This window comes from Struthio camelus, chromosome 3, assembly GCF_040807025.1.
Source record: "Struthio camelus isolate bStrCam1 chromosome 3, bStrCam1.hap1, whole genome shotgun sequence".
NCBI lineage: Eukaryota > Metazoa > Chordata > Aves > Struthioniformes > Struthionidae > Struthio > Struthio camelus.
The window spans coordinates 114281184-114304152 of record NC_090944.1 but is presented as its reverse complement, the minus strand read 5'-3'; the positions used below and the strand labels follow the sequence as shown (position 1 = coordinate 114304152).

Sequence of the window (22969 nt, the reverse complement as noted above, 5' to 3'; positions counted from 1 at the left end):
TGATGTTGGTTCTGAGCCTTGTTTTATTTAAAAGATACCAAGATGGAGTGGGACAACACTGCGTTTTCTTTTTCCGGAGCAGTAGACCACTGAAGCCATGACTTAACTCGCCTGCCCCGAAGAGGCGTCCAGCGTCAGTGTGCCTCCCAGGAGCCCCGCAGGCTCACGCACCCTGCGAGCGCCGCGACCGGGCCGGTGCAACGCAGGATTTCCCTGCGGGCAGCTCAGCGGCCCGCAGCGACGGTGCCGCTGGCCACGCTGCCCGTGGGGATGCTACGCCTCGCGGCGCGTTGCATGACCCCGAGCCCCTTTCAGCGCCACAGCACAGGCGCCTGCGTGCACCCCGCTCTCACCCCGGGCGCGAGGCGAGGCTCCGGGCGGACGGAGGCGGGCAGCAGCCTGCGGGGTGGCAGGGCTGAGCACGAGCTGTGTTAATGCTCCAGGCAGCGTGCCGGTCACGGTAGCTCCTGCACGCTCGCAGGCTGCCGAGAGCCCCCGAGCAAGCAGGGCTCTGGCGCATCCTCCGAGACTGCGGAGGAGCAGCACCAGGCAGCAAGCTGCAGCTCCCGCCTCCTCCCCAGCCGGGTGCCTTCGGGCCGAGGATGGCAAGAGCCAGCAGCCGAGCGGCCGGAAATGGGAGCTCAGGATGGCAGCCGGCCCAGGGCTGAGCCCTGCCCAGCTTCCCTGCTGCCTGCCCCTCAGCCTGGAGCCACGAGGCAGGAGCATTTCTACAGCCTTCTGCAACAGCAAAACGGATTTGAGAGCTCAGGTTAGAAAGCATTATTTTGCCAGCTGTGATGAGGCTAAGCCCGAGCTGGAGCAATGTTAGCCATTTACAGAGGGAGGGATTTTGAGCAGAGTAAATACTCAATATGTCCACTTGGGCAGAACTGGTGTTTTCACTTGAGGCTAAGAATTTCATAGATGCCAGCAATAAAGGCTCAGACTCTGCAAACACTTGGGCATGTGCCTCACTTGGCTTTTACTGGGAGCATCTGCATATATAATTACATTCCCATGCAATACCAGGAGCCTTTCCTTTGCACAGTCAACATGAAGCACCCTGTAAGGTTACCCAGTATCACCCTTTTATCAATAATTTTTAATTATGTCATCATAGGAGTTGCTATAAATCATATCAATACTCTTAAGAATGTTGCACACCTGCTTTCTAGCACCATCTGGAGGCAAACTGTTTTCCACCCAACTGAGTGGAAATGGAGCCTGTAAATCCAGGATAACAAAAACCTCTAACTTTTCTGGGTCAAACACCCAGCAGAGATTCAGCTGTTTGCTGATCTGAACGGTCATTTTAATAAAGACAAATGGTTTACCTGTGGTTGTTTGCTGGAGGAAGACGACTGTTCAGGAACATATGTTTAAACTTAATAAGCTAACTCTAGGTAAAAGTCAGAACAATGCTGCTTCTCTGCAAAAGCCAGTGAAAAAACCTCTGACAATGCGGCTTTAAGAAACTGAAGAAGAAAATGTAGAGGAAAACCAACTGCCTGAGATGAGTGTCACTTGCATTACAAGCTTTTCCTCCTAAGAGTTGATACCTTCTCCTGCTTAATCTTTCTTCATACAGAAAAAACAAAAGACCTTTCTTACTGAAATCTAAGGCAAGCATATCTAGCCTTAAGCTATTTACAGTGAGGAACCCAATTTCCAAGTCAGGTCAATATCCTCTTTCCTCCCTGTCCCACCCCCCAAAAGCTATGAATCATCATCTGATAAATTTCAGAATAGTGCTTTATTACCCATTTTCCAAAAGGGGCAAGAGGTAAGACACGCAATCAGTAAGGCAGGAAGGAGTCTAGCCTGGAAAACCATGTAGCTACCAGAGACCTAGAAGAGATGTGCCCAAATCTTAAAGCCAGATGCTTTTGGTCTTGTCATGCGTTCATATGACGCATGATTTTGTATCAGAGATGGTAATGGACTAAATTAATATTCTCCTCATACTTTCTTCACTGATCTAGTAACAGCCATAGGAAGACAAAGCCTCCTGTTCCTTAGCTGGCCCTTAGCTTATTGCTGTTTTATAGTCAACAAAATTTTGGTGAGTGCTTCGACAGGTCCAGATCCACATAGATCACGTGTGGCAGCAGCAGCATATTCAGTTTTTAGGCCGCTGGCCAACGTAACACAATCCACAGCTTCAAGGTAGGTATCCACTATGCCGATTGAGCAGACAGGCACCTCCAAGATGTCACAAAATTGAGGCTTCTCTCTCTCTCACATCCCATCACTCTTGATATTGAGCAGTTAGAAAAGTAAAAAAAGTCCTTGAAATAAGACTAACCCAAGGCTCCTCCTTTCCAAACTAATTATGGCTTCTTTCCAGCCAGCAGCTTCTCTATATAAAACAGATTATGGTTCAAAAAAAAAAAAATCCCCACAAAAGCAAAGCAGAACCTTCTCAAAATAGCAAATATCTTGCTAGTCATGGGTCTTCTGGGACCTATTGAAGGGAAGAGACAGGAAGGAGTAGAAGGGCTACAGCTCCTCTCCTTCCAACTCTATTTTGAAAGAAACTGGAGTTAGTGCTTCTGCACCACTCTCGGAGCCCAATCAGCAAGACGTACCAAAAATATCTGTCCAGCTGAGCTTTTCAAACGGCACAGGCAGGGATGCATATTGCAGCTTATGCATTACATGAGCAGGCCCACAATTGAGTGACTCCCACACATGCACAGGAGCAGAAATTAAGGAATGAGGAGGACATTAAGCATTGAACATTAGCCATCTCCCAGGCTGGGAGCAGCTGAGCAAGGAGTCTGAGAAACTAACTTTATACTTAAATGCCCAATTTTGTGTTGCTTTTCTTTACATTCAGGGACATGAGAGAGAGATGCAAACAAACGACCTAATTTTACCCCATCTCAGATATGACGATGCTGTGTAGAGAACGAGGTCTTTGAGAAGTCCACTACAGTCATTGTAACGTGCAACTATGTATCAGTGTGCTCATGTCCTGGGACTCTCCAACAGCAAAACTCCTATTTGAGACAAGATATGTGTTGGTTTGATTTATTAGGCCATAAACAATAGTTTCTGCAACATTATTTCAAATTTTATGTGTTGCTAAGCCTATATCCGAAGGAAGTTCTGAAGCCTGGGAAATACTTTCACTGCATTCTGCGTTGTCACTTCTATAACTTCTTCAATCGGGATTCTTTTAATTTTGGCAATACATTCTGCAGCAACGTAAATATTTTTTGGTTCATTTCTTACCTGCAGTGCATAAAAACAGACAGAATTACAGATCCCTACAGGTGACAGGTGTGTCAGATTCAGTATTCCCTGACATAGTCAGGTTGAGGGATCTTTGACATTTATCTGTTCTCCTTTGATTACTCTCCCCTTTGCCCAGTCCTGAAACGTCTTCTCTTTTCTCAGCCTCAGGAACACTATCTCTTCAGCTGCTTCTCTGACCTGTTAATCTAAAAACTTTGATCTGGCAATCTCTTTCGTCCCTTTTCTCTGCTCAGACTACTTCACTCCCCCACGCCAACAGCTAACCTCCATAAGGTGCGGTTTTTGAAATAAATATATACACAACTCTCCCCATAATTTACCTGTTTTTCAGGCCCCAGAGCAGGAGAGTCACTTTCTAAGCATATACTTTCCAGAGGTAACAGTTTCACAAGCTTCTGCTTCTTGAAGAAAATAAAGACAACTATTATATGCTTTATTCACTTACACCTGGCAGAAAAATGCAAGATGAAAGCATACGTTCTACATTTGAAAGCAATGTCCAAAGACTTCGGTGCCACGGATAGCATTTTATCAATAATTTCAGAATGGAAGCAAAAATACCAGGAGCTGCTCAAGAAGTCTCTTTGAAAACAGGATAACCCTGCCTCTATTACTCTCAGTATTTAAAGTGCTATTTCCTAAATACTGGATGCATTATTATTTATTAAATCAAGTCACTATATTGCACAAAATACCCTATTGGTATTGGTACCTTGGAGTTACCAATGCAATTTTGTTACTTTTCTGTACATATAATATTTGCCTATCTTTTTTTTCCCCCTCTGCTTTTGCCCCTCAACCCCACTTTGCTTTCCTTTCTCCAGGTTCCTATCCTCATCCTTGTCTATGTCTATCCCTCACAACCCCTGTGCTTGAAGTATGCCTTTTCCTTTCTTACATTTCCTGAGCTTACCATAGAAACTGCTGATGGCGCAGGATGGAAACAGTCTCCCTTTTCCTTCCCCAGAGCAAGAATTCAGCATAGCTTGCAGCAGCCCAGAGCAGAAATTATAAGGGCGTTCTCACGAAGTCAGGGGGTAAATGACGCCAATGCAAACAGTCTTTAAGCGATTTAGCTGCTTCTTCGCTCAACATGCCATGCGCAAAACGCATTTTTTTTCAGAAGCCTTTAACTTAGCCACATATGAGCTGATTCTCTTTGGCAGGGGTGGGGGGAGCATCACAGTATCACTGACATAAAAACCAGTCCTTTTCCAAATGTCAAGTCCCTGTGCTACAAACATTGCAGTGATACAAGTTTCCAAAGTAAAGCTCTCCAGAACACACTAAAATGAGCAAAAAAATACCCTACGTCCTTAACCCTTGTTCTCAGAAATAACTCGACTGTTTTAGCCAGAATTTCCCTCGAAATGTCTAGCTATGGCAAAAGCCCCCGGAGAGAAACTCAGCTAGAGTTAAAATGCACAACGCTATAAGCAGCTGAAAGCAGGCTCTTCTATCAAGAAGTGTCTGGTGACATTAACCATAGGTGAGCACTGCAAGTATCGCGTCAAGCTGTATAGACTTTAAAAAGCGTACTTTTCAGCCACACAACAAAAACGTAATGCTTTCATCCCGATAAGCTGAGAGCTATTAGCTGAAATCCTCAAGCACCAAGACAGAGCAATCCCCTTTAAATGTTACCTGTTCACTCCTTATAACGGAAGGAGGGATGGAGAAGAAGTATCCAGCTTTCACGCCTTCCATTGCTACGGATGGCTTCCCATCAAATGCATGGAGTAACACATTCCCAGCACCTCAGAGAACAGAACCAAACCAGTTTTTTAACAGTGTTTAATGTAGGTCTGCAATGTCAGCTTCCAATGGGATGTTGGTCCCATCTTCAAACCATTCTTCCCGAGTTTCACGTACACAAACTGATAAAAGGACATGGCAAAACTGAAGAAGTTATGTTGACAAAAATGATGATGGAGAAAGTGCATTAAAAATATACCTTGTTCCTTTAAGAGATTAATGGTTGGTCTTCCAGCTGAGCGGGAATGAACATTTCTGCAAAGCAAGGAGAAGCCAGGCATGAGGGAATTCAGTAGAATACTTTCCCTCACACAAACATAGATGAGGTGACAGCAGCTTGGGAAGGAAAGAAAACGATTGATCTGTATTACATCTCTTATCAAGAAAGAATTCTAAAGGAATATCTAAAGGGATATCTAAAGGAATCATTTTAGCTACTGTGAAAACACAGCAACAACACAGCAAGGACAGGACACACAGAAGACTATTGTATTCAAGTGGAAACACGGGGAAAACTCAGTAATTACATCTCGAACTGGAGACTGACAGGCTGAAAATGCCAGTGTAATACATGTAAGAAAAGTTCTATGGACTTGTAGCAACTATAAATGCTGGGAAATATTGCCTTAGGTTTTTGAGATCTAGCAAATTTTCTTATTAGCATAAAGAAAACCTACAAAGGCAAATCCAGTCTTCTTGCTAACTCAACCTGCTTGATTAAAACCTGTCTTTGTCCTTCCTTCTGTTCATCCGAGCTGGCAAATCTGGGAGTGAAATCTAGTCCAACCTAGAGTACGAGAAGAGAAGTGAGAAAATTTCACATATCTAATGCTTGACTAAACCACAATACCACATATAAACGAAAATATGCCTCAAACCTACAATCCATTTAAAAACGAATATGCTGGAGACTGCAATTAAAATGAGCTCAACTGTAGTTCTACTAATAAAATAATTCATTCTCAAATATCAGTTCTTCAATTGTGAAAACACTTCAGAGAGACTTACTAGCAAGTTTATTTAGCATTTCAATCTGCCTTTGGTTTTCTGCTCTTTTAGATATTATTGAATATTATTTCAGATCTAGATCTCGATAGACGTTGAATTTCTGAACTGAACTTAGTACTATCTCTAGCAAAAAATAACCATTAATTCTATACTTTTTTGATTTAAACATATTCAAAGGAAATTTAAGGTTTGTCAAAGCAGCCCAGTTCACAGTTATACCCACTGAAGTCCTTGACGTACAATACAGGTGCAATATGACAAACTTAGCTACAAAGCTCTGACAATAACTAGTTTCCCTGCAGCAAGTACAAAACCAGCCAAAGCCTCTCTGCCACCAACACACAAAAAAGGTAACTGTATCCTGAAGTTTTCAAGCCTCATTTAGTTTACAGCCAAATATAAGACAAGAGACAACATAGGGATATACGCAGACAAGGAATCACAAGGAAGCAGCGTTACAAAAGTCCATGAGGTACACTGACAGGAAAGCTTAGCCTCACTTTGTCAGAGCAGGAGGGAGGAATGATCTGAACGAGGATAACAGCGTGACTCCGTGTTTCACTGTGCCAGAGAACAGGTCAAAAGACATTCTGGTATAAGAGAACATATGATAATTTTGCAATTGTTCCTACTGAATTTAGCAGCATAAGTGCCATTTATTTCCTAACTATGGAAAGGATGAGATCAGGCAAATATATGAAGGAAAGTACAGTAAGGCAATTAAAAATCAGACTGTCCACTTTTTCAGCTTGCTAGCGATATCTATTGCACATAGAGAACTAAGTAGTTACTAAACATTTGTAATTCTGGCGACAGATGCTGCCAAAACCACAGCCATTTAAACAAAACAGGGGATTCTACTCACTTCTCCAATTGCTACCAATTTATCTTTATAGTGTTCTATAAGCGGCAGTGCAGCATCCAGATCCTGCAAGAACAAATTAAAGAAGTAATCCTCACTGACCTTATGAGACAGAAACAGTATGAATTCAGTATCATTACTAAATAGGATTTCCCTTCATTGTTCTTAACTTCAGCATCCTGAAAGTTGCTACTACAGTAAGTGAGAGTTGAGTGGTCAGTCAGGTTTTAGGAAGCAGCAGGATTCCCCTGCTTTACTCAATGACCCTTCATTTCAAGTTTATCCTTCCACAGGAGCTGAAGAGTTAACCCAAATAAGATCCATAAGAAGTCTGATGCTATATGGTGGCAGACTGCTGTCTTAAGTTTTTCAGGTTAAAGGTACAAACTGTTAGCTTTCCACTTCCCGTGCTAACAGAGGGACAGCTCGAAATACACGTGCGTTATGTTTGTTGCAAGCAAATCACTCGCCTGGGATTTTCAAAGCGTGTCACTGTAAAATCTGTAATACAGCTAAATGACTTCAGTGAACAGTTTTGCTTCTAAGGGCTAAGACAGACAAATGGTTGTGTTACGAGACCTTGGGATTTGGTCCATTGTTTTCTATTTTACAGAAGCACATAAAAATCACTGGGCAGATATGAAGTTCAATTAGTCAGACCAGCGCATTCTTCAACCATTGTATATCCAAACCAGTCCTAGAAGCGTTTTAAAAGTTGACTAATCCCCCCTGCCTATATATATATATATATTTTTTTTTGCTGTACCTTTAAAGTGACACTGCGTTGCTCTTCCGGGGAAAGGTCTTGAACCGGGTGAACACCTAGACATGGCAAAACAAACCCTGGGAATCTAGAGGTGAGGGAGACGGCGTAAGAGATCACAAGCGAGCAAGGTTACAACCACAAAAAAAAACAAAAAGAAGAAGGCGGCAGCCTGATCAAGGAGAAGGACAACGTGCTCCTTCCCCGTTTCACGCACCACGGGGCGACTACGCCGAGGCGGCCGGGGGGTCTGGGCGCGCACCCCCCTCCCGCCAGCCAGGGCCACCCCCGCCCAGCCCCTGGGGCCCGGGCCTAGCTGCGCCGCCATCTCGAGCTCTGCCCCGTTACCACGTTTAATATAGTAATTAATAAAAAAAAAAAAAAAAGGAGAAGCCAGGCACCACAACCCGCCGCGGCTTTAAGCGAATGACGGGTATTGGCTAGGTCTGGAAAGGCAAGCTGAGGGCGGGGGGGGCACCCAAAGCCGGGCAAGAGGGGGGAGACCGGGGCGGGGGTGGGGGCCGGGGTGGGGATGGAGGTGAGCCCCCGGCCCCGCCGCACCTCTCGGCCAGCTCCGCGACCCTGGCGAACTCCCCGGCGTGCTCCGCCACCACGACGAGCGCCGCCACCGCCGCCTGCCACACACAGAGACCCCGCTGCAGCCGAGGGCGGGCGGGGGCCGCCCCCGCGCCGCGCCGCGCCGCTGCTCCTGCTGCTGCTACCTGCTCCGCCGCCCGCACCACGGCCGCCACGTCCTGCAACAGACAGGCGGCGTGTCAGCACGGAGCCGCCCCGCCGCCCGCCTCCCCCCGCGCCGAGCCGGGCTCACCGGCAGGAAGCAGGGCGCGGCCAGGTGGCAGTGGCAGTCCACCAGCCGCGCCGCCGCCGCCGCCATGTCGTGCCGCCAGCACCACCCCCCTCCCCCACCGCCGCGGCCCGCGGGCGGGTTCCGCTTCCGGGGCCGGCATTTTCGGTTCGGCCGAGGCGGGAAATGGCGGCCAGCCCGGCGCTGCCGCTGGGGCAGGCGGGGCCGCTGCCCAGCCCGGCCGCCACCGCCGCCGCCGCCCGGCGGGACCCGCGGGTGCGGTGCTGCTCGCGGCGCGCCGTGGGCGAGGCGGTGGCGCTGTGCGCGCCCTTCGTGCGGGCGCTGGCCCAGGGGCTGCCGGGCGGCGCCGCCGGGCCCGCGGCGCCGGGCGACGCGCTCTGGGTGAGGCGGCGGGGAGCGGGCCGGGGGGCGGCGGGGCGCGGCGCTTAGTGCCGCTTTCTTTGAGGGGCCTGGTCCAGGCCTGGGGCTTCCCTCGGCCTCGGCGCTGAGGCAGAGCTGAGCACAGCGCTGATTTGGGGCGGCTCGTTCGTTTGTTCCCCTCTTCCCCCGCCGCCGGTCGCCCATCCCGCCGTGGCTCTCAGACGGGAAGGGTCTTTCCAGCTTTTGAAAGCACTGCGTGCGAGTGCCCGGAGCGTAACTTTTTAAACCTTTAAATGTCTTGCAGAACTTCGAAACAGCCGTACAGGAGAATATCACCATTAACGGGCAGCCCTGGGAGGAGACTTCGGATGACTCGGAACTGCAAAGCGGTAGGTGTCGCTTTTTGTTAACGTCTCCCCCCCCCCCCCCCGAACGGTAATGAACTTTTTCATTGGGCCGTTTTTCCTCCCGCTCTCTGTGGTAATAACGGTGCTCGTGGAGCAGATAAGGTTGAACTCGAGCTCGGATGCGAACTGAAGCGCTGCGCTGCAGGAACACAGTGCGCGCACATCAGTGTTCATAAATTAACAGAAAGGTAACCAAAAAGTGTAGGGACTTGTATTCAAGAGCAAATGACAGAGAAGACAGCTTTATTTGGAAGGTCGTCGTTCTGTTTGACATATCCAGATTCTTTTAGGTCTTTAGGCACACTTTCCAACTATTAGCCGTTACAATATCTAAATAACTCTGAGGAGCTGCTTAAAAACACTAAGGAAGAATAGCTTAGAGACTCCCAAAGTATCTCCTGTTAAAATAGAAAAACTTAAGGTTTAACCAATTTTAATGGCAGCTGTCTTGCTAGAAGGTTTACAGCAGGCCTTCGTCAAGTTTGCAGATGACATCAAATCACGGTGAGGTGCTGTCAGAAACGCTCAAGGGCATGCTGCCATTCGGAGAGACCTACACAGGCTAGAGAAATGAGCCCCTGGAACCTCATGAAATTCAACAAGGGTAATAGCAAAGCCCTGCACCAGGGAAGGCATAACCCCCGGCAGTGGCCCAGGATGGGAACTGACTGCCTCTGCTGAAAAGGATGTAGGTATCCTGGTTGGGCTAACTGTGAGCCAACAGTGTGCCCTGACAGCTATGAAGGCCACAGCTTGCTGGGCTATCTTGACAGGAGGGTAGCCAGTAGATCCAGGGAAGTGATTATTCCCCTTTATTTGGTGCTCGTTGGAGCACATCTGGAATAGTGTGCCTGGTGCTGGGCTTCCCCGTACGGGAAGGATGTTGATAAACTAGAACGAGTTCAGCAGAGGCTGTCAAGATCGCAAGGCAGCTGGATCACTTGCCCTGTGAGTTGAGGCTAAGAGAACAGGGCTTGTTTAGCCCGGAGAATGTGGGGCAGCGTTCCAGACCTATGAGGAAGTTACCAAGAATACAGAGCCAGGCTTGTCATTGAAGTGCATAGAGGAAGAAACAGAAATAGGGGTCATAAATTGAAACAGGAGGTTCTGCTTTGACATAACCAAAAAAAAAAATCACTGTGAGGATAACTAAGCATTGGAGGAGGTTGCCCAGCGGCGTTGTGTGTGCGATCTCTATCCTTGGAAGCTCTCAAGAACCAACTGGACAAAGCCCTAAGCAACTAGGTCTGAATCTGATATTGACCCTGCTATGAGCAGAAGGCTTGACTAGAGACCTCCTGAGGGCTTCTCCAGCCTGAGTGATTCTGTGCTGAAGCCAACATCTCTTCCTCTCAAGAGAACTAGCAGTGTGCGTGTTGCTACTGTTTCATATACTAATTAAGTAAAAGTTTATAATTGGAGCATCTTTTAGCTGATAGTAATGGGGATTCTTGATTAAAATGCCATTCAAAGAAAATTCCTATTTGATTCATTGATTCAGCTATGTTAGTGTCAGATGTTCTTTGCCTATAACTTGATGCTCTTCAGTTGCGTATTGAACTGGCTGTGGGAGAAGAGCTTCTTGAACAGGTTTTTTCAGAAAGCTGCTACAATTGCAGATCTTGAGTGATGAAGCTCCCATTGTATATCTGGCACATAGCATTTTCTTCAGAATCCAAGAGTTTCTTCCTAAAAGGAAAAAAATCTCAATTCAGATCATCCTGAAAACACTTTTCCTGGGGAATTTGTTTCTAATTTAATATGGATATATATGAGTGAAATGTTTATCTATTGCTTTCACTTTGTGGGTTTTAAAACGTCACTGAACTTTGGCCCCTTGAGATATCAAGTCCGCGTTGGACCTATGAAAAGGTCAAAAATGCGTTGGTCTCATGATGCAAAATCCTGAACCAATTCAGCCTCACATCACTATTTCAAACTTATTCAAAAATTCTTAGTAGGCATACATTGTCCTGATAGATATTATTTTCAGTAAGTTATCCTCAATATAGTCTAGCTTTGTGCCCACTGAGATACTGCTGTCTTCCTGCAACTGGTATAAAGCAGGTGTAAGCACTGTATTGTGCTCTGTAATTTGACATGATTTTAATTATGTGCTTATATCTGATCTTAATCCAGTTTGAATCACCAAGTGCTCTGTTGTTTCATGCTTTTGGTGTTTGTGTGGACCAGTAGGCCAAGCCTTTCCTCTCTGTACTTGAAGATTTTATGGTGATTTACCACTCCTCCTGCAAAAAACACCGCTAAACAAACGCCGTCTTGATTTTGCCTTTGAGGTTTGCAGTCGTCTGGTGCTACACAGATTGGCCAAGAGAGGGAGCTCAAAACCTATTCTTTAGCAGTAGGTTGGGTGGCTTGCAAATTGTGCTCAGCACATTAACGGGACCAGTGAATTAATTCTAAGGGATCTGCAAAAGTAAATCAATATGAAAATAATATCTTAAGCTTTAAAAACCGTTAAGTTTAATGGCAGTCTTGGAGAAGCTGAGTACATGAAGTAGAGTAACAGTAGTCAAAACACTTCAATCAGCAAGTGGAAATATGTTCTGGGCAATTTTATGATCAGAAGAAAAAGCTATAAAAGCTGGCTCCTACCTGATACAGGCATGTCTAGTAGGTGTCAGATGTTGAAAGCAAACTTATTTTATTTTTTACGGGCTGTACATGTCTAGTAATTATGACGGCCTCAGGATGCAGAATATTTTTGGGAGCCAAGTTTCATTAAGGTGGTATAGTATGTTGAAGATTCACAGACAAATCTTAACATTAAAATGTATGTCTGTTATCTATATGATATACAATCATTTAGGCTTCTAGTTGGTCAGTAAATGTGTTTAATGCTTAAAAAACAAGTTGAAAAAACAGTTGAAAAAACAAGTTATCACAAAAGACAGTTCTTCCTTTGTGAGTCTTTCTTCTCTTCACCGTTTCAGAACACGCAGAAAAATGCTTTGGATTTTTTTTTTTTCCCCAGAGCTTCACCCTACTCTCTTCCTTAAAAAGTAATTGGTCAACAGCAAGTTGTGTTCCAATTTCCATTTCGCATTACAAGTAGATCCAGGAGAGATGCCTTCATCTTCAGTGATAATCGTGCATGATTTCTTATTTCAGATCTAAAGCTTTTTCCTTATAACTTTGTCTCAAAGGGAAAAAAATGGTAGGAGCATTCTTGTAATAACTTTGCATGCTTCTGATTTTAGGTTCGAACATCAAAATTCTTGAAGATCAGTTTGATGAACTTATAGTAGAGACAACAACAAAGCGTAAGCAGTGGCCTAAAAAGATACTGATGCATGCTATCCAAACCATGAAAGGGGAGCAAGAGATGTTGGTGAGTAAGCTACAATTTTCAGAAAATCTTTGCACAGAGTAGTTGCTGGCCATAAGTAGCTAGGAGAATTCACCAAGTGTTGACCCATAAGCTCCTTTCCACAGTTGTTTTTGTTTCTTTGTCATGTTACAAAATCATTTCTTTGCATTAATTTGCATTAATTTGTTCATCAGTAAATTGAGGATTGCTACGAAGTATTGTGAAGTGTGAGTGAACTGAGGCTGTAGCACAGGTCAGCAATTTACTTGGGCAGGTTGCTTCAACATGATGACTGGTGTGTTAGAAGTTAGTATATACCTGTTTATCTTGTCAAATCAAGGTTTCTGAAATCCTTGGCTGAAGGCTGCTGTTGAACTACTAAATGTTATGAGATATAGGTAGATGTTATCTTGTGTGGCGTATGGCTTTTTAAAGATATCTGAGTTTTTCCTGAGCCCTGTTGTTGAGCTAATAGCTACATTGAATAAGCAAGTTCAGTAAAGAAGGAAAAAAAAAGCCAATCATGAGTAGGTGCAGCAATTTTTCTTTTTTTTTTTTGGCACTGAGCTTAAAATAACTACTGGCATGAAGCAGCCCAGTCACATTCTTGGGTGCTGAATTTCACTTTGGCAGCTGTGCTAGGTCTGCCTTTGGCTTACCTGTGGATTAACCAGGAACCAACTTTTATTTCTGTCATCTGTGTTGTCATCCTAAAAAGCTGCCATTTTCTTCCCATCTCTTGAAGTACCTTTCTTAGTATCTGTCCTTTGACTGTATTCTTAAACTTTATTACTTTAGTGGCTGGTTAGTAGTTTCTAATATGATTTTGGAGAAAAAAATCAGCTCAATCTAGGAGTGAAAGGCATGGATGTCTTTAAAAGGATTCACCTACATTGTTTGAGCTGTTTCAGTGCGTGTACTTGTGTTTGTAATCAAAGGTGAGGTGGTTTACTGCCCTCTGTTCGGAGGCTCCAGATGGGATGGCAGGTAAGTACATTTGCCACGTGGATCCAGAAGTACTTTCTTTTCCCTCCTCTCTTAATTATGCCTTGTATGTGTTGTACCTTCCACAGGCAAGCTGTTACTGCGTTTCCATAGATTTCTGCCTCAGTAAAGACTTCAGAATTGTATTCTTCAAATTCGAGGCATGGGAATGCATGCATAAATGAACGGCGTCCTTGCTAGAGGAGAATTGCTAAAGAAAGGCTAGCATTATACAATGCTGTAGTCTACAGGGGTGCTGTAGCATGCAGGGATTAGGTTAGGAAAGTCAAAGCCCCCCTGGAGTTGAATCTGGCAAGGAACATGAAGGGCACCAAGAAGGGCTTCTATAGGTAAATCAGCAGCAAAGGGAGGACTAGTGGAAATGTAGGCCCACTGCTGAATGGAGCAGGAGACCTGGTAACAGAGAATATGGGGAAAGACTGAGGTACTTGATGCCTTCTTTGCTTTAGTCTTTATGAGTAAGACTGTCCTCCAGGAAATGCAGGCCCCTGGAACCCGTGGTAAAGTCTGGGGCTAGGAAAACTTACCCTTGGTAGAGGAGGGTCAAGCTAGGGAGCGTTTAAACAAACTAGACCTACGCAAGTCCATGGGACTTAATGGGTTGTAGCCACAAGTGCTGAGGGAGCTTGCTGATGCTGATGTTATTGCGAGGCGACTCTCAATTATCTTCGAAAGGTCATAGCAGTTGAGGGGGGTTCTTGAGAACTGGAAGAAAGCAAATGTTACTTTTGTCTTCAAGAAGGAGGATCCAGGGAACTTCTGGTCGGTCAGTCTCACCTCGACCCCTGGGAAGGTGATGGGGCAATCCTGGGAGCCATTTCCAAACAGTAAGGACGAGAAAGTGATTGGGAGAGGCTAGCATGGGTTTATGAAGCAGAAATCATGCCTGACCATTCTGATGGCCTTCTATGATGAGGTGTGTAGCAATGGATGCAGGGAGAGCAGTGGATGTTACTTATCTTGACTTCAGCAAGGCTTTTGACGTTCTCTCGCATAGCATCCTCACAGACAAACTGATCAGGTACGGACTAGGTAAGCGGACTCCGAGGTGGATTAAAACAGCTGAACTGTTGGATTCAAGGGATTGTGATCAGTATGAATTCCAGCTTGGAGGCCAGGCACCAGTGGTGTATCTCAGGGGTCAATACTGCAACCCATACTGTTTAGCATCTTTGCTTATGACCCAGATGACGGGTCAGAAAGCACCCTCAGCAAGTTTGCAGAGGATACAAAACTGGAAGGAGTGGCTGATACACCACAGGGCTGTACTGCTGTTCAGAGGGACCTCGACAGGCTGGAGAAATGGGCAGAGAGGAAATTTGTGAAGTTCAGCAAAGGGAAATGCAAAGTCCTGCACCTAAGGAGGGATAACCCCGTGCACCAGGACAGGTTGGGAGCTGACCAGCTGGAGAGCACGTTTGCAGAGAAGGGCCTGGGAGTCCTGATGGACAAGTTGAACGTGGGCAGTAATGCTCCCTTGTGGCAGATGTCAACAGCATCCTGGGCTGCATTGGGCAGAGAGTTGCCAGCAAATTGAGGGAGGTGATTCCTCCCCCTCTACTCAGCCTCGGTGAGGCCACATCTGGAGTGCTGGATTCAGTGCTGGGCTCCCCAGTACGAAAGAGACGTGGACATACCAAGTGAGTCCAGTGAAAGGCCACAAAGATGACAAAGGGACTGGAGCATCTGATGTATGACGAGAGGCTGAGAGAGCTGGAACTGCTCAGCCTCAAGAGAAAGCTCAGGAAAGGGATCTTATCAATGTACATAAATACTTGTTGAAGAGGGAGTAAAGAAGATGGAGCCGGACTCTTCTCAGTGGTGCCCATGACAGGACAAGAGGAAATGGGCACAGATGGAAATACAGGAAATGCCACCTAAACATAAGAAAAAAACTTTTTTACTCTGAAGGTAGTTGAACACTAGAACAGGTTACCCAGTGAGGCTGTTGAGTCTGCATCCTTGGAGATATTCAAAACCTGACTAGAGGCAGCCTAAGCAATCTGCTCAAGTTATTGACCCTGCTTTGAGCAGGCCTTGGCCTAGACCATATTCTAGAGGTCTCTCCAGCCTCGGTTATTCTGATTCTGTACTAAAGAAGATGGGGGATTTTTTTAGCAAGTAGTTTAAGAGCTTCTGTTGTTCTAAGGACTAAAATTGACAAAGGGTAAATAACTCTTTAGGTTAGCTGAGCATAGATGATTTACAGTTTAAAGTTTAAAAAAAAAAAAATTGTCTTAAGTCTTGGATACTTCCCAACATATATTGCATTTTGAGATCTCTCTATGTATCGGCACTATATCAAGTACATCAAAAAAAAAATCATCAAACATATAGCTTGCTATTGTACAACACGAAGATTTAATAAGAGCTTTTAATCTTTTTGCAAAAGGAGAATTATGCTCTACTAGTAGAGTAGATGAGTTATTTAGTAAATGAGTATTTAGAATGCCTCTCAACCTACCTTTTTGCTGTTGCTGACCCATTCAGTTTTTATAACAACACAACTGGATGATTATTTTAGTTAAGTGTCTGCAAAATATAGGCAGTTTCTAGTGTACCTCTGTAAATGACTTCATTTTTCCTCTCGGCTATTTCTGTGTACCTGGTAGTGGTTTCCCTGTTGAGTGAGGCGTTTTCTTGTTCTTTTTTGACCCTAACTACTCAAGATGCGTGTTTTTTGAGACATAAGAGGTTGCTATGAAGATGCTGTGTGTAACAGAGGTTTAACTGGAGAGAACCGCTCACTTAGTGCCATGATCTCCCTACAACTGCCAGAGCAAGACCTCCTCATGGAATTTTTCAACTGATAGTTCTGTAACGTTTGAGCTAATGCAAGCAACGTTCTTTTTTTCTGTTTGGAGCTGTTACTGTAGACTTGCTATACGAACTGTGAAAGTTTTGCTCTGATTCAACTACAAGGAGGAATAAGTAATTTTCCTCATGTTTTTTGGCTCAAGAAGGATGAGGAGCCGCTCTTGAAGTGGAAAAAAAAATATTTAACTTGAAGATGATACAACTTACATTCCCTTGTCTTCGCTTTGTGTCTTCTTTCCCCAGTAGCCTCTTACTTATGATTCCACCTTGAATAAAGCTAAACATTACAACTTCGTTTCTGTCACGATCAACTGATGTCAAGTCACAAGCTGCATAGTGGGGCCAAAGAGTCAGAGAGCCTCGTTTGTGAAGGAGAATGTTCTCATTCATGCATAAATACATGCAGAGAAATAATATAGTCATTTAAAGTAGTTTTCTTTTTCTTCGCTTTTTGTATAAATGTGCCCTTTGTTCAAGTTTGCTGCTCTGTGAAAGCGTACCAGTTTTGTGAATGGTTCCTTAGAAGTCACGGCAGTTCTGTTTCCTCAGTTGTGCAGCAGATGGCAATGCTTCATCCAAAATGTCTGGATTATAGCTTAGAAATCCTCGTGCATTAATAATTAGAATTTTCCAAACTACAGTAGATTTTGGAGACTTGTGCGCAGTGAGCTTAATGACTATGTTAACCAGAACACTATTTCCAGTAACTGAGCATCTTTAAAAAATGCATACAGTTTACTCTTTATCTAAATAATTCCACCATCTCCTTCCATTAGCCTTTCTCCATTGTTCTAACTGCTACGTAGGCATTAGATATATATTACAGCAAGAAGATATTTCAGTTTGTTTTGTTTTGTTAATATGCAGAAGCTCTACCAGCCTGTCGTAACGCCAGAAGAGATACGATCACGACCTTCTCAAGGTAAAGATTTCTCAGTGGAGGGCAGCTGTATTGAGGGAATACTACCTACCTTACTGGCTAGCTGTTAATGTTTCAAAAGTTTTTGTTCTTTAAATTTATTTAGAGTCATTGACAGTTTAAATACTTCAGCAAAATAGCTCGAAGTTAGTCATAGCTCAGTATATTGCTGCATCCATTTATTAACTTGTATCCAACTCTCTTGTTCTAAATGCTGTTTGCTGTTATGCACTGTACTTGAAGGCAAGAGCTGGCCGCTGTGTAGGTATTGCATCAAGATTGTCACATAATTACCTTCAACAGGTTTTCTTACCGCTTTCCTTGAGCGCTGGTGGAGACAAGATGTGGAACTAGATGGATCGTTGACATTAAACTTTGGCAGGTCTTAAGTTCCTTTTACATAAGTACTAGAAATGTTTCAGTCTCTATTCCTATCTATCAGTTTCTTCTGGAGATTGTTCAGTACTGGGTGATGGTAGCGTTGAGTCTCCTTATTGTTATAGTATGTATGAAATGTTATCCTGTTTGTGCAATTTGTAAGTGCTGGAGAAGAAACATAACTGTAAACGTTGCCCTAAGTTTGTTAGGTGCTTTTGAAAGGTTATTCGTTACACAAACTTCTTGGAACAGAGCAGTAAATATTGCAGTTCCTGAATGGGCTGTGCTTTTATGAGGCTGGCCTTAAGAAATGGCAAATTCTAACTTGCCTGCTCGTAACTATTGAAAACGACAGAGTTTACCAACACTGTGTGAAGTTGAAAAATGCGGTTACAGAACCGTTACTAGGGATTACTGCACATAACATAAAGCCGGTGTAACAAACAGTGTTGTTAAATGAAGTCTGAGAGGCAAAGCTTAAGCTTCCAGGTCTGAGCCTGCTGATCTGACTTTACTCTAGGCACCGTTTCCTCTTTGTAAGCAGTAGTAGACATTGCTTCCAGAAATGCCAGCCCGTGCAGCAAAGCAGCCAACAGGAGCAGTAAAGAGCTTCACTTCATATTTGGGTTTCTTTCAGTTTCTGGTGTCTGGATCTGTGCTTTTCTGGTGTGAATAAAATGCTACTTGACAGTTGTTAACAGCTTGCACTAAGATACTGCCTTTTTAGGTTGGGTAACAGTGAAGTCCTAACCAGATAACGTGCAGTTTGTGCTGAATTTTAGTATCTATGTAGTCTTTGGGAAGTTTATGTATCCCAGTTTAGCAAGTACAGTGGCCAGAAACCAAAAATGTTTAGATTACTCAATACCTTTCATTTCCTTTTTTCATTTCCCTATGTTTTGGAAAGCCTTGAACACTGAGGAATATAGTGCTGTCCATGTAAAACTCAACTCCGGCGGGCAAATTTCATTTCACTGTGTATCGGTCTTTCTGTATATCTGGAATAATCCAAGTAATTATTTATTTATTTATTTATTTCTAATTCCTTCCTTGCAGCTTCATAGGATCACCAGTTTTCTAATCTCAGTACCCTATTGTAAAAAAGTCTTCCTTGTGGACATATTTTTCTTTTAGAGTGTGTCCACTCAGAAGCCTCTGCCGTGTATTTAGACAGGCTGCTGTTTGATTATTTTTCCCTCCAAACACTGAATCACGGTGCATTTTAGTGTTCATTTCCGTACATGGATTATGCATTCCTAAGGCATGTCTGATCAGTACATTGCGCACGTGGAGAGACAGTTTAACAAAATTTTGTCTCTTGCTACTTACTCATGTTTCAGCAGGAGGTCACTAAGGCGCTGCGCTAGAATATGGTGACTGACTTAAATCATCTTCGGTAGCGCTAATGAGATTGACTGAAGACAAAGTGCTGTGTTTTGTTGCACAATGGATTACGAGTGCCTACACCATCGACTGCTGTATTCTACTGCAGAGGCTTGTGAACCCCTACTGAGGAATAATCAGAGTGGGAGGTGGAGATTAGTTAGTTCCCAGCAGCACACTTGCTTATCTGCTGCTAGTAAGTTTTTGGTGTTGTAGCTTTGCAGAGAACTCTGTACTGAAAAATGGCAGAGAACATGCAAACTTGGTTGGGTTGTTGTATAATTTATAAGAGCTTAACTCTTCAATGGAAGAATTGTTATTGCTTGTAAATTGCTTCCAACTTTTGTACTCATCAGAAATATATATTGTACTGATGATCTTATGTTGTTACGGCAATCAGTATGACATTTTTTTCCACAGTATTCTGCACCTGCTGCCTGCTTCAGTGTCCCTGAAAACGTCTTTTCTTTTTCATATTAACTCAACAGAATTAATACAGTTCTTATTGTTTATACTTAGTCCTTTTTTTGTGTGTTATCGCTTGCTGAGTTAAGCTGGGCCTTTAATATAAAAAATGTGGCCTTTAATATAAAAACTGACTGTTTCTACCCAGCTGGAGGTGTAGGATTTGGTTTTTTCCCTTCTTAAGTGGGTTTCTTTCATCTCATTTTCTCCACAATTGTGTTTATCCTCCTTATTTCTTACATTATTATCAAATGTAACATGAGCTTGAAATCATCAAAACAGGTGGGTTCTTTTTTTTTTTTTTTTTGGTGAGCATTCTCTTGCTTTATTTCAAATACTATCTTTGCTGCTTGTGTTTTGTCTAGCCTGTAGGATTTCTGAGCAAAGAACTTTGTGGCTTGCTATAGTCGAGACTTCTAGGCACTATTGCATATTTAGTGGTTAAGAGTAATAATAGTAAGATAAAATACATCAGCTGTCATCCCCAAAGCTATAATGTTACATGTAATTTGCATTGTAGATGGTTTTGCAAGTGAAAGGGGTGTGCCACAGGTTTAATATTTATACAGGACTCTACTACTCTTCTGTCTAAATTAAGAAGTCAGTAGCAAGCAAGGGGGAAGGGGTTACATTTCAGAAGTTCACTTTTTTGTTTGTTTGTTTGTTTTGTAGATGGTTACATGGCAGAGCTGAAGCAGGTGGCAGAAACGGCATCCAAACAGATCAGCGGCCTAATGAAGGTGAGATCTCTGTGTACTCCAAGGGGATTTTTTTTTTCCTTTCTTGATCTGATAATGTCATCAAACACAAGTTGCAACTCATCTTAGTTTATAATTTTATACGAAAAGGCCTGTGCATGTACTTTTGAAGCAAGAACTCCTTTAGGTTTGGACTACTGAAGATAAATCTATAAGGCGTTCCCTCCTCAGCCGGGAGTAAGGAAGATTGCCCTGTGGGCTATAGAAAATATTTTTAGAGAGATTTCAGAACCTGCGGCATTTGAAAAAGTAAAACATCTTCTGAAATGAACTGTACAACATCATGTAGCACATGACACTTATTACTTTGGTACCAGCTTAGACATGTACTGTAGTGTTCTGATATTTATTCAGCGTAAAGGTGAAATGGAGGAGCATTTAAACTTCTATACAGCGCTCTTCACGTGACCTGTGGCTGTAGACACTTGTCACCGTTTGACTGGTAACTTTGAGTTCTCTCAGTTCTCAGCCTTCACCCATCATCCTAAGGTACATCTCTGCAGATGCTGAAGCTTTTGTGCATGTCAGATTCTAATTAACACTTTTGGTTCATTGTAACCCTTACTTTTCCCGTGTAACTTGAGATGCTTGGGTTTGTTTTTGCAGTCGCTCCCAGCACTAATAGAAAGAGCGGAAGGTTTTTCCCAAGCATTAACTTGGCAACCAACCTTGGAACTCTGCAAGCTGCGGCAAGAAGTCTTTGCTGGTTGTAAGGCAAAGGAGGAAAATAATATGCAAAACTTCATATCACCTGTAGAAGTCACACCAACAGACACTGATGCCAGTAAAAATAATTACATTTTCTTGAAAAGAAAGAGAGCTGCAGATTCACCACAAGCAAGACGTTATCCACTGCGCCGGAGGAAAATTACTCTCAGCACATGAATTTCTCATTTACTATTTTCAGATTTGAAACTCAGTTGTATGCTTGTTCAGTGTGTTCAGTATTTTTCTTAAGCCTTCTTCTCCCCTCTCATTCAGTGATATCCATAAGAACTGTCTTAATTATTTAGTCTTTGATCTTTTTAAATATTTCTCTTCTTACTATTGCACTACTAGTATATGAAAGCCTAAACGTATCAGTAGCACCTATCCAGCAAGTATATTTACTGATTAACTCTCACTTCTTGCTCTTTTATTGCAGGACTCAGCGTGGGTCCTGATGCTTCAAAGAGTTCTGCACATGCTTCATGTATGTGGGCAGTCTTTTTGTAGCCCACTGACTGCTCATTTACATTAAGCATGTGTCTAAAGAGGTTGGAGAGTATCTAGTTCTCAGAATACACCTTCATCTATACTCATTTGGGTGACTATTTTCTTTAGTAAGTGAATAAAAAAGAATTTCACGCTGGAGCATATTAAAAACACTATTTTAGTGTGCTGTTACAGTTTTAGAAAATCCACATGTAAGTGTAAAATTGGTCCCTGCTATTAGACCTTTCCTGAATTTAGGTCAGCTGGACTTATTTATAGTCATGTTTGTTTAAACTTGGAGTTTTTATAATTGTATATATTTACATACATACATATATGCTATTCTGAACAAGGGTGGGCCATACACATCTCATCAGATATTTTCGTTTCATGTAATCCAAGTATGCCGTCTTGGGGGTTTCCTGGACAATATGCATTACAGGATATTGACTTGGTTCATGTATGCATTTGTGATATTTGACTAAACTTTTAAAATCAGTGTAGAGTAACAGTAAATAGTATTAAGTTGAGCTATCCTACCCTTTTTTTTTTTTACACATTTGTACCTAAACAATTGCACAGTAGTACTAAATTCAGCAGCATGCCTTAACCGTTCATAACTTTTTCTAGCTTATGATTGCATATGCTTGCAGTATATACTCATGTCTAATGTGTGTTTACTCAGACAGCAATTTGAGGTTTTTTGAGAAGCTTTTTTAATGAAATGTACTGAAGTAAGAAGGTGGTCCAACTTAATATTTACGAGACTGAAACTTTTCAAGAAAATGTGTGACAAATTTTACTATCATTAGATTTGAAAAGCTGAGCATCTGTACTGAGATTTTGTATATTTAATCACATGTAAATATTTGTTTCAGATCGCTTTTGTATATATGAACTTATGTTTTTATACAAAGCAAATTAAATCAATTAAGAAAGATCAAAGTTTCAGATCATATTGTCTGTTCTAATCCTGGCATAGGTGGTAACTGAACAGCTAGTGTACTAGCACTTCAGAAGACATCTGTGTTAAATTCAGGCTTGAGTAACTGAAGTAGTTCCTTTTAGTGCCTTTGAACTCGCAACTGTTATTAATCTCAGGGCTACAAAGGCTCCAATGTAAGAGAGGACAGGATGTGTGAGGGGCTGGAACTGCAGAGCTGTGGAACGTGGGACCGGGACTGTTTTTCACACAGTGGATTGCTGTTCTAGCTTCTTTGAGTATGAATGCTCCTTGCTGGATTGAAAATCATAACCATCACTTTCTTCGTTAAGATCCGCATATATTCTTCAATTTGAATGTTTCTATACTGAGCTGAGCACTGCACGATTTTATATGTCTATCATCGTGGTATTTGAGCATTTTCTGTGTTAATAGAAAGATAACCTGACATTCTCTCTGAATAATGATAGGCAGGTTCCAAAAAAGGGCTAGGATTTATAAGGAATAGGCATGTTTCTTTGAAGAGGTTCCATC

The 22969-nt window shown here is 43.1% G+C and overlaps 2 protein-coding genes across 9 annotated transcripts; one reads left to right on the top strand and one right to left on the bottom strand.

Annotated features, from left to right (window-relative positions):
- Window positions 1–3017: 3017 nt before the first annotated feature.
- Window positions 3018–8589, bottom strand: TATDN3 (TatD DNase domain containing 3). 8 transcript variants are annotated; one of them, XM_068939802.1, is made up of 10 exons: window positions 8479–8589; window positions 8372–8404; window positions 8211–8284; window positions 7653–7737; window positions 6890–6952; window positions 5694–5803; window positions 5216–5271; window positions 4906–5018; window positions 3582–3659; window positions 3018–3237 (listed from the first exon to the last, which is right to left on the bottom strand). In XM_068939802.1, the coding sequence occupies exons 1-10, from the start codon at window positions 8542–8544 to the stop codon at window positions 3094–3096; spliced, it is 822 nt and encodes a 273-aa protein (XP_068795903.1). In that variant the 5' UTR covers window positions 8545–8589; the 3' UTR covers window positions 3018–3093. The 8 variants fall into 8 exon arrangements, with proteins under 8 accessions (XP_068795903.1, XP_068795901.1, XP_068795906.1 ...); XM_068939800.1 differs by having other exon boundaries at window positions 3582–3662; window positions 8479–8588; XM_068939805.1 differs by lacking the exon at window positions 8372–8404 and having other exon boundaries at window positions 3582–3662; window positions 8479–8585.
- Window positions 8590–8640: 51 nt separating this feature from the next.
- NSL1 (NSL1 component of MIS12 kinetochore complex) lies at window positions 8641–22437 on the top strand. The gene is made up of 6 exons (XM_068936516.1): window positions 8641–8856; window positions 9140–9224; window positions 12464–12594; window positions 17263–17317; window positions 20213–20280; window positions 20905–22437. The coding sequence occupies exons 1-6, from the start codon at window positions 8641–8643 to the stop codon at window positions 21181–21183; spliced, it is 834 nt and encodes a 277-aa protein (XP_068792617.1). The 3' UTR covers window positions 21184–22437.
- Window positions 22438–22969: the final 532 nt, after the last annotated feature.

What these genes read in the sequence shown, in the direction of transcription:
- TATDN3 (XM_068939798.1), bottom strand. Translation starts at nt 8,544, where the DNA reads ATGGCGGCGGCGGCGGCGCGGCTGGTGGACTGCCACTGCCACCTGGCC. An exon ending in TGGTGCGGGCGGCGGAGCAG is followed by an intron (nt 8,285 to 8,371) that starts GTAGCAGCAGCA and finishes TGTGTGTGGCAG; the next exon opens with GCGGCGGTGGCGGCGCTCGT. An exon ending in CTCTGGGGCCTGAAAAACAG is followed by an intron (nt 3,238 to 3,581) that starts GTAAATTATGGG and finishes TATGCACTGCAG; the next exon opens with GTAAGAAATGAACCAAAAAA.
- NSL1 (XM_068936516.1), top strand. Translation starts at nt 8,641, where the DNA reads ATGGCGGCCAGCCCGGCGCTGCCGCTGGGGCAGGCGGGGCCGCTGCCC. An exon ending in ACGATCACGACCTTCTCAAG is followed by an intron (nt 17,318 to 20,212) that starts GTAAAGATTTCT and finishes TTTGTTTTGTAG; the next exon opens with ATGGTTACATGGCAGAGCTG. An exon ending in AGATCAGCGGCCTAATGAAG is followed by an intron (nt 20,281 to 20,904) that starts GTGAGATCTCTG and finishes TTGTTTTTGCAG; the next exon opens with TCGCTCCCAGCACTAATAGA.